Genomic DNA, 13,371 nt, shown 5'->3' on the forward strand with positions numbered 1-13,371 from the left:
TGTCTGATGAAAGTGACAGGATACACACCACACAAGTCATCAAACCGTGACATATTCACTGATTGTTGAGTAATATCATTACATAAACAATACTTTCCAATAAAGAATCTGAATACGATAACATAAAGAAACATGATAAGTCGAAAACACTATCTACTAAGAAAAAAACAAACATCTGTTCGACTACATGAACATCTACACGTAACCATTAACGGCTGTGAAGGCCCGGCAGCGCCTTGTCTGGCTTTGGCACTATTTAAAACCATATTCTACAGTGATGTTGATATAACGTCTGTTTTGATTGGATTATTTTTTATGATCTAATACCCTTTGGATTTATAAAATAATTGAGGTAAGTCTAATATTAAGCCCGAAGTCTAAATTATCCAATGACCAGTCTAGCATTAATTAACGACGTTACCTTACCCTGCCAACCGTAAACGGTCATGAACACTTTATCAAATTCACAATATACAACTACTTCTGATCCAGTGCTTGGAGTAAATTGACATGCACACTTTGTCAAGTTATAAAGTGTACAGCTACTTAGTTAGGTAAGAGTAACTTGATTATTGATATGGGCCATCCTATCAAAGTGCAACGTTAGAGTTAATACCTTCACAGTTCAACTAATATTAAAGATTTACCCTCCACGTAACGTGTAGTCACCATAGAAAATGGCGAGGATAGTAACACGATTTGGAGTCTTTAGGTGTTTCCATTGTCTTTGAGTAAAATTGTGAAAATTTGAACAACAAAGCGAATGCTAACACCGACACAGATTATCAGTGATAGAGAGCTACATGTATATAGACACATATATCTCGATTGAGAACCAGGTCGTTTTTTAACAAACGTTTCGATCTTAACATTATCTATATATCTGTACACCATAATCATTCCATAGATAATTTATAGCTGACTTTATTTTCTCCTTATATCCGTTGAAATTACAACAGGAGTACACCATGATATTTCCGTTGACTGGCCATGATAACTATTGCCATCAATTGGCTCTTAACAATCGACGATATGAATCAAACCAAGTGTGATATAAATATCAGTTAGTGACAAAAATCGCCAGACTGTCATCCCTCTTTCCCTCTCTGAAGACTTTAAGAATAGGGCATTAAAGCGTCAATCCGGCTATACACTAAACCGTGGTCATTACTTAATTAATCTTGAGGCAAAAATACTTACCTCTTTTGGGGAATATAGAATTATGTAAGCGGTGCGGCTGACACATCAAAAGCTTTAAGTTTGTTGTGATCTGGGGCCGTGGTGGCCGAGTGGTTAAGATGTACCGACATATTACCACATGCCCTCCACCTCTGGGTCGCGAGTTCGAATCCCATGTGGGGCAGTTGCCAGGTACTGGCCGCTGGTCGGTGGTTTTTCTCCGGGCTCCGGCTTCCCTCCACCAACAAACCTGGCACGTCCTTAAATGACCCTGGCTGTTAATAGGGCGTTTAACTAATCAAACAAAACAAATTGTTGTGATCGGTAGGTTGATTTGGTTACACGTCCTATGAACAATAAAGATCCTTTAAGGACGGCCTCTGTACGCAATGTGTTGAATGTGTAAATGGCTGGACAGTCTGAGAGGTTTCGTTATACAGTAGACCCGCAATAATCCGGGCCACGGTAATCCCGATATTCGCAATCCGATCGGATATATTACGAAATGATTTGCATGTTTAACAATGTCATCCGACGGGTTGGCCTGAGGACGCAAGTGTACGGATTCCAATTTGGTCCAATGTATCTGTATCTTTGTAATAATGGAACTGAAGTGATATCTCACATACATACAAACATTTCTGTATCACACTAGTAAGATTGAAGTGATGTTAGCAGTGCACCTATTTCAAAGCAGAATTATTTAAAGTATTACATATACGTCAAGAATGGAATTACACGAGTTATCGCCCTTCTTCCTTCAATGAATGAGACCATGAGTTAATCATAGTACCTTATATGTTGTTAAATACGAAAAGTGATTATCAACAAACGTTATTTAATTTCGTCAATTATACAAAAACATTTTAACGGGCATGTTGAAAACATTAAAGATAATACATACGATGTATGAATGTACAGCCCGAAAACTAAATATTCCTTCCCCGCCGTAAAACACATTTTAACGGAACCAACGTTGATTTTAAACTCTTATGATCCCCGAAATAAGAAACTGATAATTACATAGCATTGCATCAATTTCACATCATCGATATTGTGGCTATTGAGGACAGAAACTACTGCCCAAAATTGCACAGACTGTTCTATTCAGCTGGAATTTATGGCCTCGTTTTCCTGTGCGCTGATAGTATTCTGATACATTATATCTTAAATCAATTAATAGCGTGACGCAGTAGAAGTCATCAGATTACAGAAACGGGTCTTTACTATCTTTATTTATATTTCACAGTATTAATGATATAGTAATAAAATAATATTGGGATATGAGTGTTTGTTGGGGTGAATAATGACATGACTTTTTATAATGTTTACAACTGGTACCGTTAGTACTGGGCAGGTACAGGTCAAAGTGTTCACTGGTAATTGTAATTTCGTTTACATAAACATTTAAAAAGCTCAGAGGAATTGGGTATAAATACAACAGATTGTGCCTACAGAGTCAGTTGCTGTTTCCATGTTACTGCGTTTGGAGGGGTTTCAAGAACACATATAATCTCTTCAATATTCGAAATTCATTTTGGGACTATTTTGTCAATGAAATTATTACACTACAATCTCAACCAGTCAGAAGCGACGTTACAAACGGCGACGCCATTTTTACTTTTATGGGCCGATAAAGTAAATTTTTAAGCCAATGAAAATGCTCGTTACGATCAAAATTGAAATATTCCAGAATGGACCAACATAGTCATATGCAAAACATAATAGAACTAGAGCACAAGGCTCAAATAGAATTAATATTACATCAATTAGAGAAACACTCGACTAACTAATCAGATACTATCTATAAGCCTTTCGTTTTAAAATATGAATTTTTTTTCTGAATATTTTTGGTTATACTTACATTATTCGTTTAAAATGTATGCTACTACCAGTATTAAATAGACACCATTAAAGCATAATAGGGCCTCGTACTAGAGACATTGACGACAACTCGATTGTGTATTGTATGTCAATAAAGATAACATAGCGACAGCGCTCGACTAAACTAGAACCATACTTTATCTGTGAATAAGGTAACATTTACCATCTGTTTGTGGATTCCATAACTCTTTTACAGACTGAAATGATTATACTGATTATAGGTAAGTTTAAAGTTTATATGCTATCATTTATACGTTGTTAGAACTTGTACCACATAATTTTTGTCAGAATAAAACACTTAAGGCAATTAACGTATGTTTATTTGATTATGTATATTTTATCGTTATAATCTCTTAAACTGTTTACGTAAATCTTTACATCTTGGATACAATTCCAATTGAATAACAGATGCATTTATTTTGAAAATAACTTTGCCCATCACTATCTATCTATTGAAAAATAATAAGATGAACAATTAAATTGAATCTGTTTAGACGAACATGAACTTCTTGTTTTTCATTCAGATTGAATTATCTATTAATTTTTAAAAATGAATTTTGCTCATCATAATTTATGGATAAATTGATTTCAAAATGTGCTATAAGTATCCTGTCTATGCTCTCTATGCTAGTCGGTTTAAAATTCCTGTGCCATAACCATTCTTCAACAAAAAGATGGGGAAATTTGCTTGAATTGCTGCCGAGAATTGGAAATTGTATTTTAGTGTCACTCATATCTGTTTGTGGGAGGATAAGTACGGTACGGGAATTTTAAACCTACAAGTACGGAGAAGACCCATATAACACATTACTGATTGTATTTTGAACAGACAGTGATATTTATAACAATAAAAATATTTGTTGTCGACAAAATATACGTTTGTCGCTGTCAATGTTTCGATGTAAAGTGTGAAAATTTTCTATTATGGTGACGTCACCATTGATACATTGACGTTGCGTAATGATTTTGAATCTCTAGATGAATCAGTGGAATCATACATGAAAATGTATTCTATAAAAATAAAAATCGTTATAAATATTGGAGCCACAATTGAAAAAAACCAACTTTTGTGTTATTCCTAATCACACCAATTTGACACTTAAATAAGTGAGACATCTATTTTCAAATAGCTAATTCACAACATATATCATTGATATATATATATATTTGTTTTTTCTTATATCAGCGTCCGTGTTGGTGACGGTGTCCCACGCCCAGACATGTGAGGATGTCAACTCCGCCATATGCCAAGACATGTTCTCCCTAGATCCAAACCTCTGTACCAAATCTTGTTTCTACTCCACCCTCTGTCCGCGTTTCTGTGGGAAATGCCGTACGTAAATGTATAACAATGTTTTGATATAATAAAATTACAAATATAATTCATTTCTATACTTTTTACGATATACGAAGCACACATATTAGATTAATTGATTTGGTAATGCAATAAACATTTTAGTTTCTAATGTTTCAGTTGTAATGTGATAACACATCACAAAGTTTACCTGAATTGTTTGAAAATCATTAGTTGAATAAGTAATGGTGTTTTGTTAAAAAGTATTATTATTATTACTAATCACATTCGATCGGATCGATTTTTTGCAAGTAGTTCTCTTTTCTGAAATAGAAAATGATGAAATTATTTAATCGACTACAGGAAAGACATATTAGCAAATTTTGTTTAAAACTTAGATCGGTATGTAGAACTCACAAAACATAGTGGTACTTAAAGGTAGGTTTCGCCCAATGAAATATAAAGACTACGAAATTGAAATTTATCCTATACATAGATATAATCTTCAGATCATTTTCTATGCATACAGCGAACGATATGGGTGGTCAGTTGCCTAGCTTGACCAGGAAAATACTCCTCTAAAAATAGAGCGAAGTCAAGCTTTACATAGAACATGACGTATTTTTTCCAAAACGAGGCCGCAGCAACAAACGGAAGCGTGCAACAAAATGTCAAATAGAAGTGACAGTCTTGCCACGGCATGTTTAGTTAAAAAAACAACAACAACAAATCGAAGTGCGAGGGACTGTTTATACATATCATATAATCTAAAACACTTCATGTTACTTACATACGCTCGCTAACTTTGTACACCAAATATACATGTAGTTAGTCTGCGGTTGTTTGTGCTCTGGCATATGTGTTGAAAGTTACACGAGTCCCAACAGATCCCGGCAAGTTCCACTTGAGATGTGGCTTCTGTTTCTTCTATTGCTACATGCCATCTCTGAATTCAATTCCCTATAGATATCCTAGGGTGCTACCGAATCCATTATAATTTCCTCCACTTTGTTGCCGATTCAGATATATTTTTTCATCTCACACACTTTCGTTCAGCCATTTTGTTTACTTTTAGTGCGTGACAATGCGCATGCGCCAAACTTCGACAACACAATCCATCGCAGCTTCATTTGCATATTATTTTGTCTGACGGACACCGTAATAAATCAAGGATTTCCTTCAATTTTGGATTCAAGACACATTTGTTCAATCTCAAACACATAAAGAAATTAAATTGAGATATTTTAATATGTTTTTTCATCTTTTCTTCCGCTTATCGAATTTCACAAAAAAATATTTATTTGGTTTGGCGAAACCTACCTTTAACATACCGTATTTATGTGAAAATATTATCAATTATCTGAATTTAATCGTTAAAGATAAACTGTATAGTATAATACTTACTAATGTTTTAGTCACTGCCGTATAGTAAAAACCAACACCAATTTAATGGCTTGCGATCTACTTTGAGAATTTACAATAACTTGCAGTTACAATGCCAACAAACCTAACGTGACGCTACCCAAATTGGTACACTTTTTGAAGAAATTGATAAAATTTTCTAATGTATGTTTTAATCCAGGTTTTTTTTTTAAACATTCCATAATTACCTGCCCCCAGTTTTAATTTTCCTGTTTTGTTTTCTTGTCAGCCGTGCATATATTTATAAATAGAGAGTTTTGCAGCATGTCCGGTCAAGCCTTGTGTGTCAGCAGGTTTGAGTACTCAAAATGGTACACCTCCAAGATTTGATTTGATAAATAAATGTCTAGACACGATAAAATGTTTTAATTCATTTAAGGAAAGTTTGAACAGATTTTATTTGATTTAAGTCACATATCTGTCAAATTATCCCATTCTAATATATATGGTGTTTTTAGGGTTGTCACGCGATGTCGTTTACCGGATTGGTTTTTTTTTTTTTTTTTTTTTTTTTTACAATTTCATTATTTTCATGTTTTGATAGAAATCATAAGCAACAGGAAAATAATATGATATATAAAAATTGCCACAGTTACTGTTAAGTACCTCAATTTTTGTTCAGGACAGTTATTGTAAGTTTAGATTGTAAACTAAAAATTCTGCTAATATATATTAAAAGTGTACCAATTTGGGTAGCGTACCAATTTGGGTAGTTTCACGTTAAACATTGTTCTTGCTTACCAATTTGGGTAGCGTACCAATTTGGGTAGTTTCACGTTAAACATTGTTCTTGCTTACCAATTTGGGTAGCGTACCAATTTGGGTAGTTTCACGTTAAACATTGTTCTTGCTTACCAATTTGGGTAGCGTACCAATTTGGGTAGTTTCACGTTAAACATTGTTCTTGCTTACCAATTTGGGTAGCGTACCAATTTGGGTAGCGTCACGTTAAACATTGTTCTTGCTTACCAATTTGGGTAGCGTACCAATTTGGGTAGTTTCACGTTAAACATTACACTTATTTTGAATGATATTGTAGTTTTACTTATTTTCTATCACAGCATTGAAATGCTACTCTTGTCATGAAGTTGATAATCCGGATCTTTGTTATACAACTGCCCAGTGTCCATCTGCTGACCACGTAAGCATTTATTTCATCAGAATCAAAAGTGTACTTCAATACTTATAACCCTAAACATCATTGTCCCATTAACCGTAAAAGAAAGAAATAGATTGGTGTTAATTTGATAATAACTTTTCCATTCATAGAACTATAATGAATAAAAGGAACCTCTTATATGTAATATGCATACATTATAAGTCTATATTGTGTGTGCATAAGATCAGAGAAACCATAAAGTCATCAATCATTGTCATATTGTCATGGCAACAAGGATACAATCTGTCCTAGTGAGATGTAAACACAAGTAGAAATTATAGATATTCAGGACTTTTGAAAACGTCAAAACCAAAAATAAGTTGTCAGTGGAAGCCAAGTGTACCATTCCGCATCATTCACACAAGTATATGTTACATCTTAATAGAATATACTTCTATAAGAACGTTGCAAAGTAAAATGTTTTACATATGCTTCATTGACAAAATATGATGTCCACTGGAAATTCATAAAAAATACATGAGGTCTACGGAATAACTGTTAATATTCGCGGGGGTTTTAATTTCACTAAACTCGAAGATTCATCCAGATTTGGGAAATTTAATACCTCGCAAAATGTATCAAAATCATATTTTTACATATTACAGTCTTTATAAATTACGCTTTGAAAGGCTATAACGATAACTTTCGAAAATAAACCCCCTCGAACAGTCTGCTTTAAATAAATAGTCATAGATATGTAACGGTTGACAGAAATTTAATGCACGGAAACCTTCAAATAAAAAAGGAATTTAAATGTTGTATATTTCAGTTTTTGCATCGTGACACAATCATTCAATGACGACTTTAAGGATGTGTACAAACTTGGCTGCGCCTTAAATACTGTAAGTATAATACATCATGATTTAAATGTAATTAGGAATATGTTGTCTAAGTGTTATTGTCTGTTTTCCAAGCTTTTGCAAGATGAAAAATTGAAATTAAAATTAGCATCTATGTCACGTTTATAATATGCAAATAAAAAGAAAAAAACGCCTAAAACATTAAATGATCGTCAAAATTATTGCGTATTTGTTGTAAAAGTTGAACTTGTATAACATATTTCTGGTTATAAGACAGATGTCTGATTGTTTTGCTGTGACTTAGGTAAAACGATATTGATTACAGGTGTGCACATCACATTTTGGTCCTGGGATAGGGAAACGATACAGCAGTCTTTCAGAACGTAGTGAACTCCAGGGATCATGTTGCGGAACAGATCTGTGTAACGTCAAAAATCGTAATGTAACGACACCAGTAGTTCCAGTAACGACTCTGCCACCAACAATGGCGCCCACTACTACAAAGTCATTGTCCGTATCTATTTACCCTGATATACCACGGGACTCACCTGATGATGACACAAATACGACAATGTCGCCAACATCTTCCCTTGCACCAATGACATCAGCGCCAATAGTCATGACGTCAGCGCCAGTTGTAACATCCGGTTTATGTCATGACATTGATGAGAGTATTTGTAACCGTCTAGAAACACATTTCCCTAACATGTGTTCTGTTGATTGTATCGCTAACGAAGTGTGCCCAAGGAAATGTGGAAAATGCAGTACGTATTAAATACATGTATTCCGTCTTTACAAATTAAAATGGTTAACTCCAATGAGGATAGGTATCGAGTGTGACGTCATTATTTCGTGAGTGCCATCCACATCGTTTTCTCCAAAAAGTATGACGTTACAGAAATACAGAATATCAATTATTGGCACACACGTTATATCTATTTTAAACAATACAGAAGAATAAATTCCTTTATTTTAGGTTTTTTTATGAAATCTAATAATTTAAACTCATGAAGTTATAAACCATGTACATACCAGTGCAAAAATTCTTTTAGTGAATTAAAATGAGATAAAAACGTTTTGAAATTATCATTATTAAAGTTACAGTGTGCCGTAACTGGGTGAACATTTTGACATGTTATTATTTTTCATTAATCTATTGAAAACCATCAGGTTTGATGGATTAAAATGTGAAAAGCACACAAAGCCACAGACGAAAATATATCACACCTTATAAATGTTAGTTACAACACAGAATGTTTGCATTGCTAACGTTCTTGCTTTTATGCTTTATGTATATTTCGGTGAAAATATCTGCAGAAGTCACTCTTCAATTGCTAATAACACTGTAAAAATGTGCAATGAAATTGTAGAAAATAACTAAGGTTAATAATCTGATCATATGTACTCATTTCACTGCATTAAGATGTAAATACAGCTGTATTATGATTTTTGGCAGTACTGCCAAAATTCAATTTGAGCTCTTATTTGTCTGTGTAAAATAAAAAACTTATGCATTGTAAGTATCGTTATTATTAAAATGTTGGTAATGTTTGGTGGTGAATAACATATTAAAAGCTCTATTTGTTTCGTGAGTATGAAAATTACGGCACATGAAAATTTAAAAGTTAACTATTTTTTATCGAAATTTCATGTTAACCTACACATATCTATATACTTAAACTGATTAGGCGATCATTTGTCTGATTTTCAAAGTGGGATGCTACCAGTGCAGTCACGTGACTAATCCGGAGGATTGTACAAGCAAGACTGTATGCGGAAAGGGGGAGGTAAGTCGTTTAGCTTGATAAGATGATGATACTTATAGTTCATTTCGAGTGGATATCACTTTTAGTCTGAGATATATTTCGAAATGGTTGACATGATAACCTGTAAAATAACACCATTACAGTAAAACACGGTTATAACGAATCCCTGCGAACCAATGGAATCACTTCGTCATGAGCATAGTTCGAGGAATGGAAATACTAACGTTACCATTTATTCGTTGAAAGGAGGTTCGTTGCAAACGAGTTTTGCTGGAGGTGTATGTATTAATTCCAGTATGTATTTACATGGACGTAGACTTATAAATCCGTGGTATTTATTACGAGGTCAATTTACCACCGCTAGGACGTTAATGGCTGCAGATGAAAATAATATACTGTAACATTAGTAGAATTTATTTAATAAGTATGAAATAAATATATCTACTTTCTCTACTTAATGTCTGTATAAAATCATTTTTCTGCATTAGCAATGCAAAAGAGAGACAAAAACAGAAGATATGTTACTCATAGATAGTCTTTTTCAGAAATGCTTTTCTGTAGAGACGATATCAGCGAATTTTGAACAGGGATTTAAACTTGGATGCATGGATGAAAGGGTAAGCTTCTCCTAACTTAACTTATACACTTTATTCTTGTATCCGCTTGTCAAGTATGCCATGTTCTAATGGGAAAGCTTAAAAATTGAACGTATTCATCAAATGACTTTAAATAGTTAAACCACAAAAATGATTACATTGATTTTGCTTCTCTTGAAAATCTTCAAGCTTTGCTCAACATTCGTTCACGCTGCCCCTGGAATTTTCGGAAAACGCCAAGGATTTGAATTGTCCCTACATGGTGGATGCTGCAAAGGCGAATTTTGTAATCACCATTCAATCTTGCCGTTCTCAAGTGCACCATCTACAGTCATTCCAACAGCTGCTCAAACAATCGTACATACCACAGCAGGTACGACGCGTGTCCACGTTATGAGAGAAGTAATATATTAATAATGACAGGGGATGACAATAGATTTCCCGAGTTGAATTTCATTCAAATTACATTATCATTACAAAAACACAAAATGATAAGACTTATAAAAGCCTTCTCTTCTCCTAACATACAATGACGAAACAAAAATTCAAATCAACGATCAAGTTTCTTAAGCTATCAAATCAAACAATTCTGCCATTTCCATACTTATTACATTGGAAGAAAAATGATAGGCGCTTTTACACTCATGACTACAGATACAATTTGGACTGTTGGTGAGATTTACACGAAATTAGAAAAAAACATTTCGACACCCGTGTTTGACACCTAAGATAATAACCTTTGCCTACTTTTAGGTCCTAGTTGTTCAAGTCACTACACCACATGTCCACCGGGATGGCGTCAGCATCATCGTTCATGCTACGCTCTTGGAACCCCGGCGATGAGCTGGAGCAGCGCAAAGGTAATATTCTAAATCTACACGCAACTGATGTCAATTCATTATTTAAGCATTGGTGTCACTAAATATGAGTATATCAATTACAAACTGTGCGAATCCGCATAGCATATTCCTAAACGTTTTCATTTAAGCATTGGTTGTCATATTTTGACTTGCATTTGGTGTGTAACATACTTTGGGTGTTCTAGCATAGCCAATGGTGCGCGTTAGCTCACCATGCTAGATATACTAGATAATACATGTACGTAATATTTTGCAAAAGGACTTTCATATTATATAATTTCAAAAATGTTCATGAATGGAGGTTAATTAATGAAGACATATTTATCATACTCCAAAACATCATATTCCAGTACCAGAATTTTGTATAGCAATTTTAATCAATCATAACTTCACTTACATTAAGTAAGTCAGTTACTTCGATGTTTGAAAGGCACAATGTGAGAAAAACTGCGGTGTGTTAGCTGATTTCTCCTCATCATCGGACGTCAATAGCGTTGTACAGGACCTCAGGCAGCATCTGTCTTCATTGAGCAGTACCGGTAATGTTACATAAGAAACCTTTTCAAATGTTCAAATTTAAGTGTAGAGGGGTTGCGGAAATATTATGTTATGTTTGAGCTTAAGTAATTTTGCATTTAAATTTTACATGAAAAATCACGTTTCATGGAATTCCGGTTAATATCAACTTGTTTCGCATTTCAAAAACAAACACATTGCTATCATTCCCTATAACATGGTCAGGTTTAAGTATATATCATGACGAACTATATATGTCTTGCTGATATCTTCACTATTTGTCTCCAAATATTCTTACGATATTCAATAACATTTAATAATTGCCTTTCCATAGTAAAATTGTTATCCTATTTATTTTTTTGATATATTTTACAGCCGCCAATTGTATTTTATTATAAAGATGTATGTGACAAAGCAGTAATTCCAACCGTGTGGACAATTTTTTTTCAAATTTTCGAGTCGATCTGCCCCTTTATCAAGACATACAAAACGAATACGATTACATAATAAGATATTTTTATTGTTAAATCCAGACAAGCAAACATTAACAATTATAGATACCGGGATAATTACAATAAGCGATATACGTATACGTATATGAATATGTTGTGGAAGGGGAGCGACCGTTCTTCATAAACTATTTTCTATTAAATTTGATTAAAATAGGTACATGTGTAATTAATAGTGAGTTTAATAGCTTGATTATTTGACAACATATATATAGATATAGGACGCTGTACCAAAACCTTTTTTACCTCAATTTACAAGCTACTCAACATATTACGTTCCAGCAGTATAGTTGGTTGTTATAACCAGGTTGTTATACCAAACCGTATACTAATGACTATACCAAACCGGAATGTTGTGCGTACCAAACACGTACACTATAGTCATAACCTGCTCACTAAATATCATCGATTATGGGACGAAGGACGCATTTACGATAAATTTGAAGTGGTAGATAGTTTTTGTTCTATCCTTATTCTTCATTCAACATCTTATCTTAATGAAATGCATCCGATATCTTGAGATATTTTCATATTTTCACGTATTTTTAAAAATTTTGTACGGGAATACGATCCAGGTACATGTTTGAATACAAAAAAAGGAGACTTTATTCTCATTTGCACATACAATTGTGGGACATCTTAAAATTTTAAGGTTCCACTGTTCTAATTTTTGATGGGTTTCGATAAACATATGAAATATCGAGTCGTTGATTGGAGCGATTTAGCACGTACCCCTCTCATGTTTTTGGGTACGATTTTTCCAGAAGTAGATACCAAACAACCGTTTATAAACAAAAGATTTAATATTCGATGTCTAAATATTTCTTTCAGCTAATTTGTATGTCTGGGTAGGTGCAAAACTGTCTCACTCCATATGGTCATGGTCCACCACCGGACAGACAGCTGACCATTCCTTACAGCACAACAATGGCTACCACAACGACTACTGTGGCTATATTATTCTAAGTTCTTCGCGGGCCTCTTACCTGCATCCTCAATTGTGCAGTAAGCATTACCTACCGTTGTGTGAGATTAAGAATGTACGAAGTGCCTAATAAAATGGTTTATTGCGGTGCTTGATTTTGTCTCTATTTCTATGTTACTATGTAATTGAAAAGACTTAATTGCAGGAACCCTTTTAGGCAGAATATATTTCATTGAAAAGAGAATGTTGGTTGATTATTCAGGGTGCACCACTTTCAAATGTTTAATGTGTGGGTTGGGCAATAAATGCAGTAGTAAAGTGAATGGATAAAGATTGTATTATTCTTTTAACCTGTTTCTGACAGGGGAGATAATCAAGATCACAATGTTATGAAACATTTGGTCAATTGTTAGTGCGATATTCTCTTCAAAATTAGCTATTATGCCTAATACCGTGGGAAT

The 13,371-nt window shown here is 34.0% G+C and overlaps 1 protein-coding gene across 2 annotated transcripts; it reads left to right on the plus strand.

The window, feature by feature from the left end:
- Positions 1-213: 213 nt before the first annotated feature.
- LOC138328270 (uncharacterized) lies at positions 214-13,060 on the plus strand. Of its 2 annotated transcripts, none has more exons than XM_069275009.1 (11): positions 214-352; positions 4,250-4,396; positions 6,841-6,920; positions 7,709-7,780; positions 8,064-8,502; positions 9,452-9,525; positions 10,050-10,121; positions 10,290-10,473; positions 10,854-10,960; positions 11,391-11,499; positions 12,817-13,060. In XM_069275009.1, exons 2-11 carry the CDS (start codon positions 4,318-4,320, stop codon positions 13,038-13,040), a joined length of 1,440 nt encoding a protein of 479 aa, XP_069131110.1. In that variant the 5' UTR covers positions 214-352; positions 4,250-4,317; the 3' UTR covers positions 13,041-13,060. The 2 variants fall into 2 exon arrangements, with proteins under 2 accessions (XP_069131110.1, XP_069131101.1); XM_069275000.1 differs by lacking the exon at positions 214-352 and adding an exon at positions 3,144-3,284.
- Positions 13,061-13,371: the final 311 nt, after the last annotated feature.

Source organism: Argopecten irradians, chromosome 1, assembly GCF_041381155.1.
Source record: "Argopecten irradians isolate NY chromosome 1, Ai_NY, whole genome shotgun sequence".
NCBI lineage: Eukaryota > Metazoa > Mollusca > Bivalvia > Pectinida > Pectinidae > Argopecten > Argopecten irradians.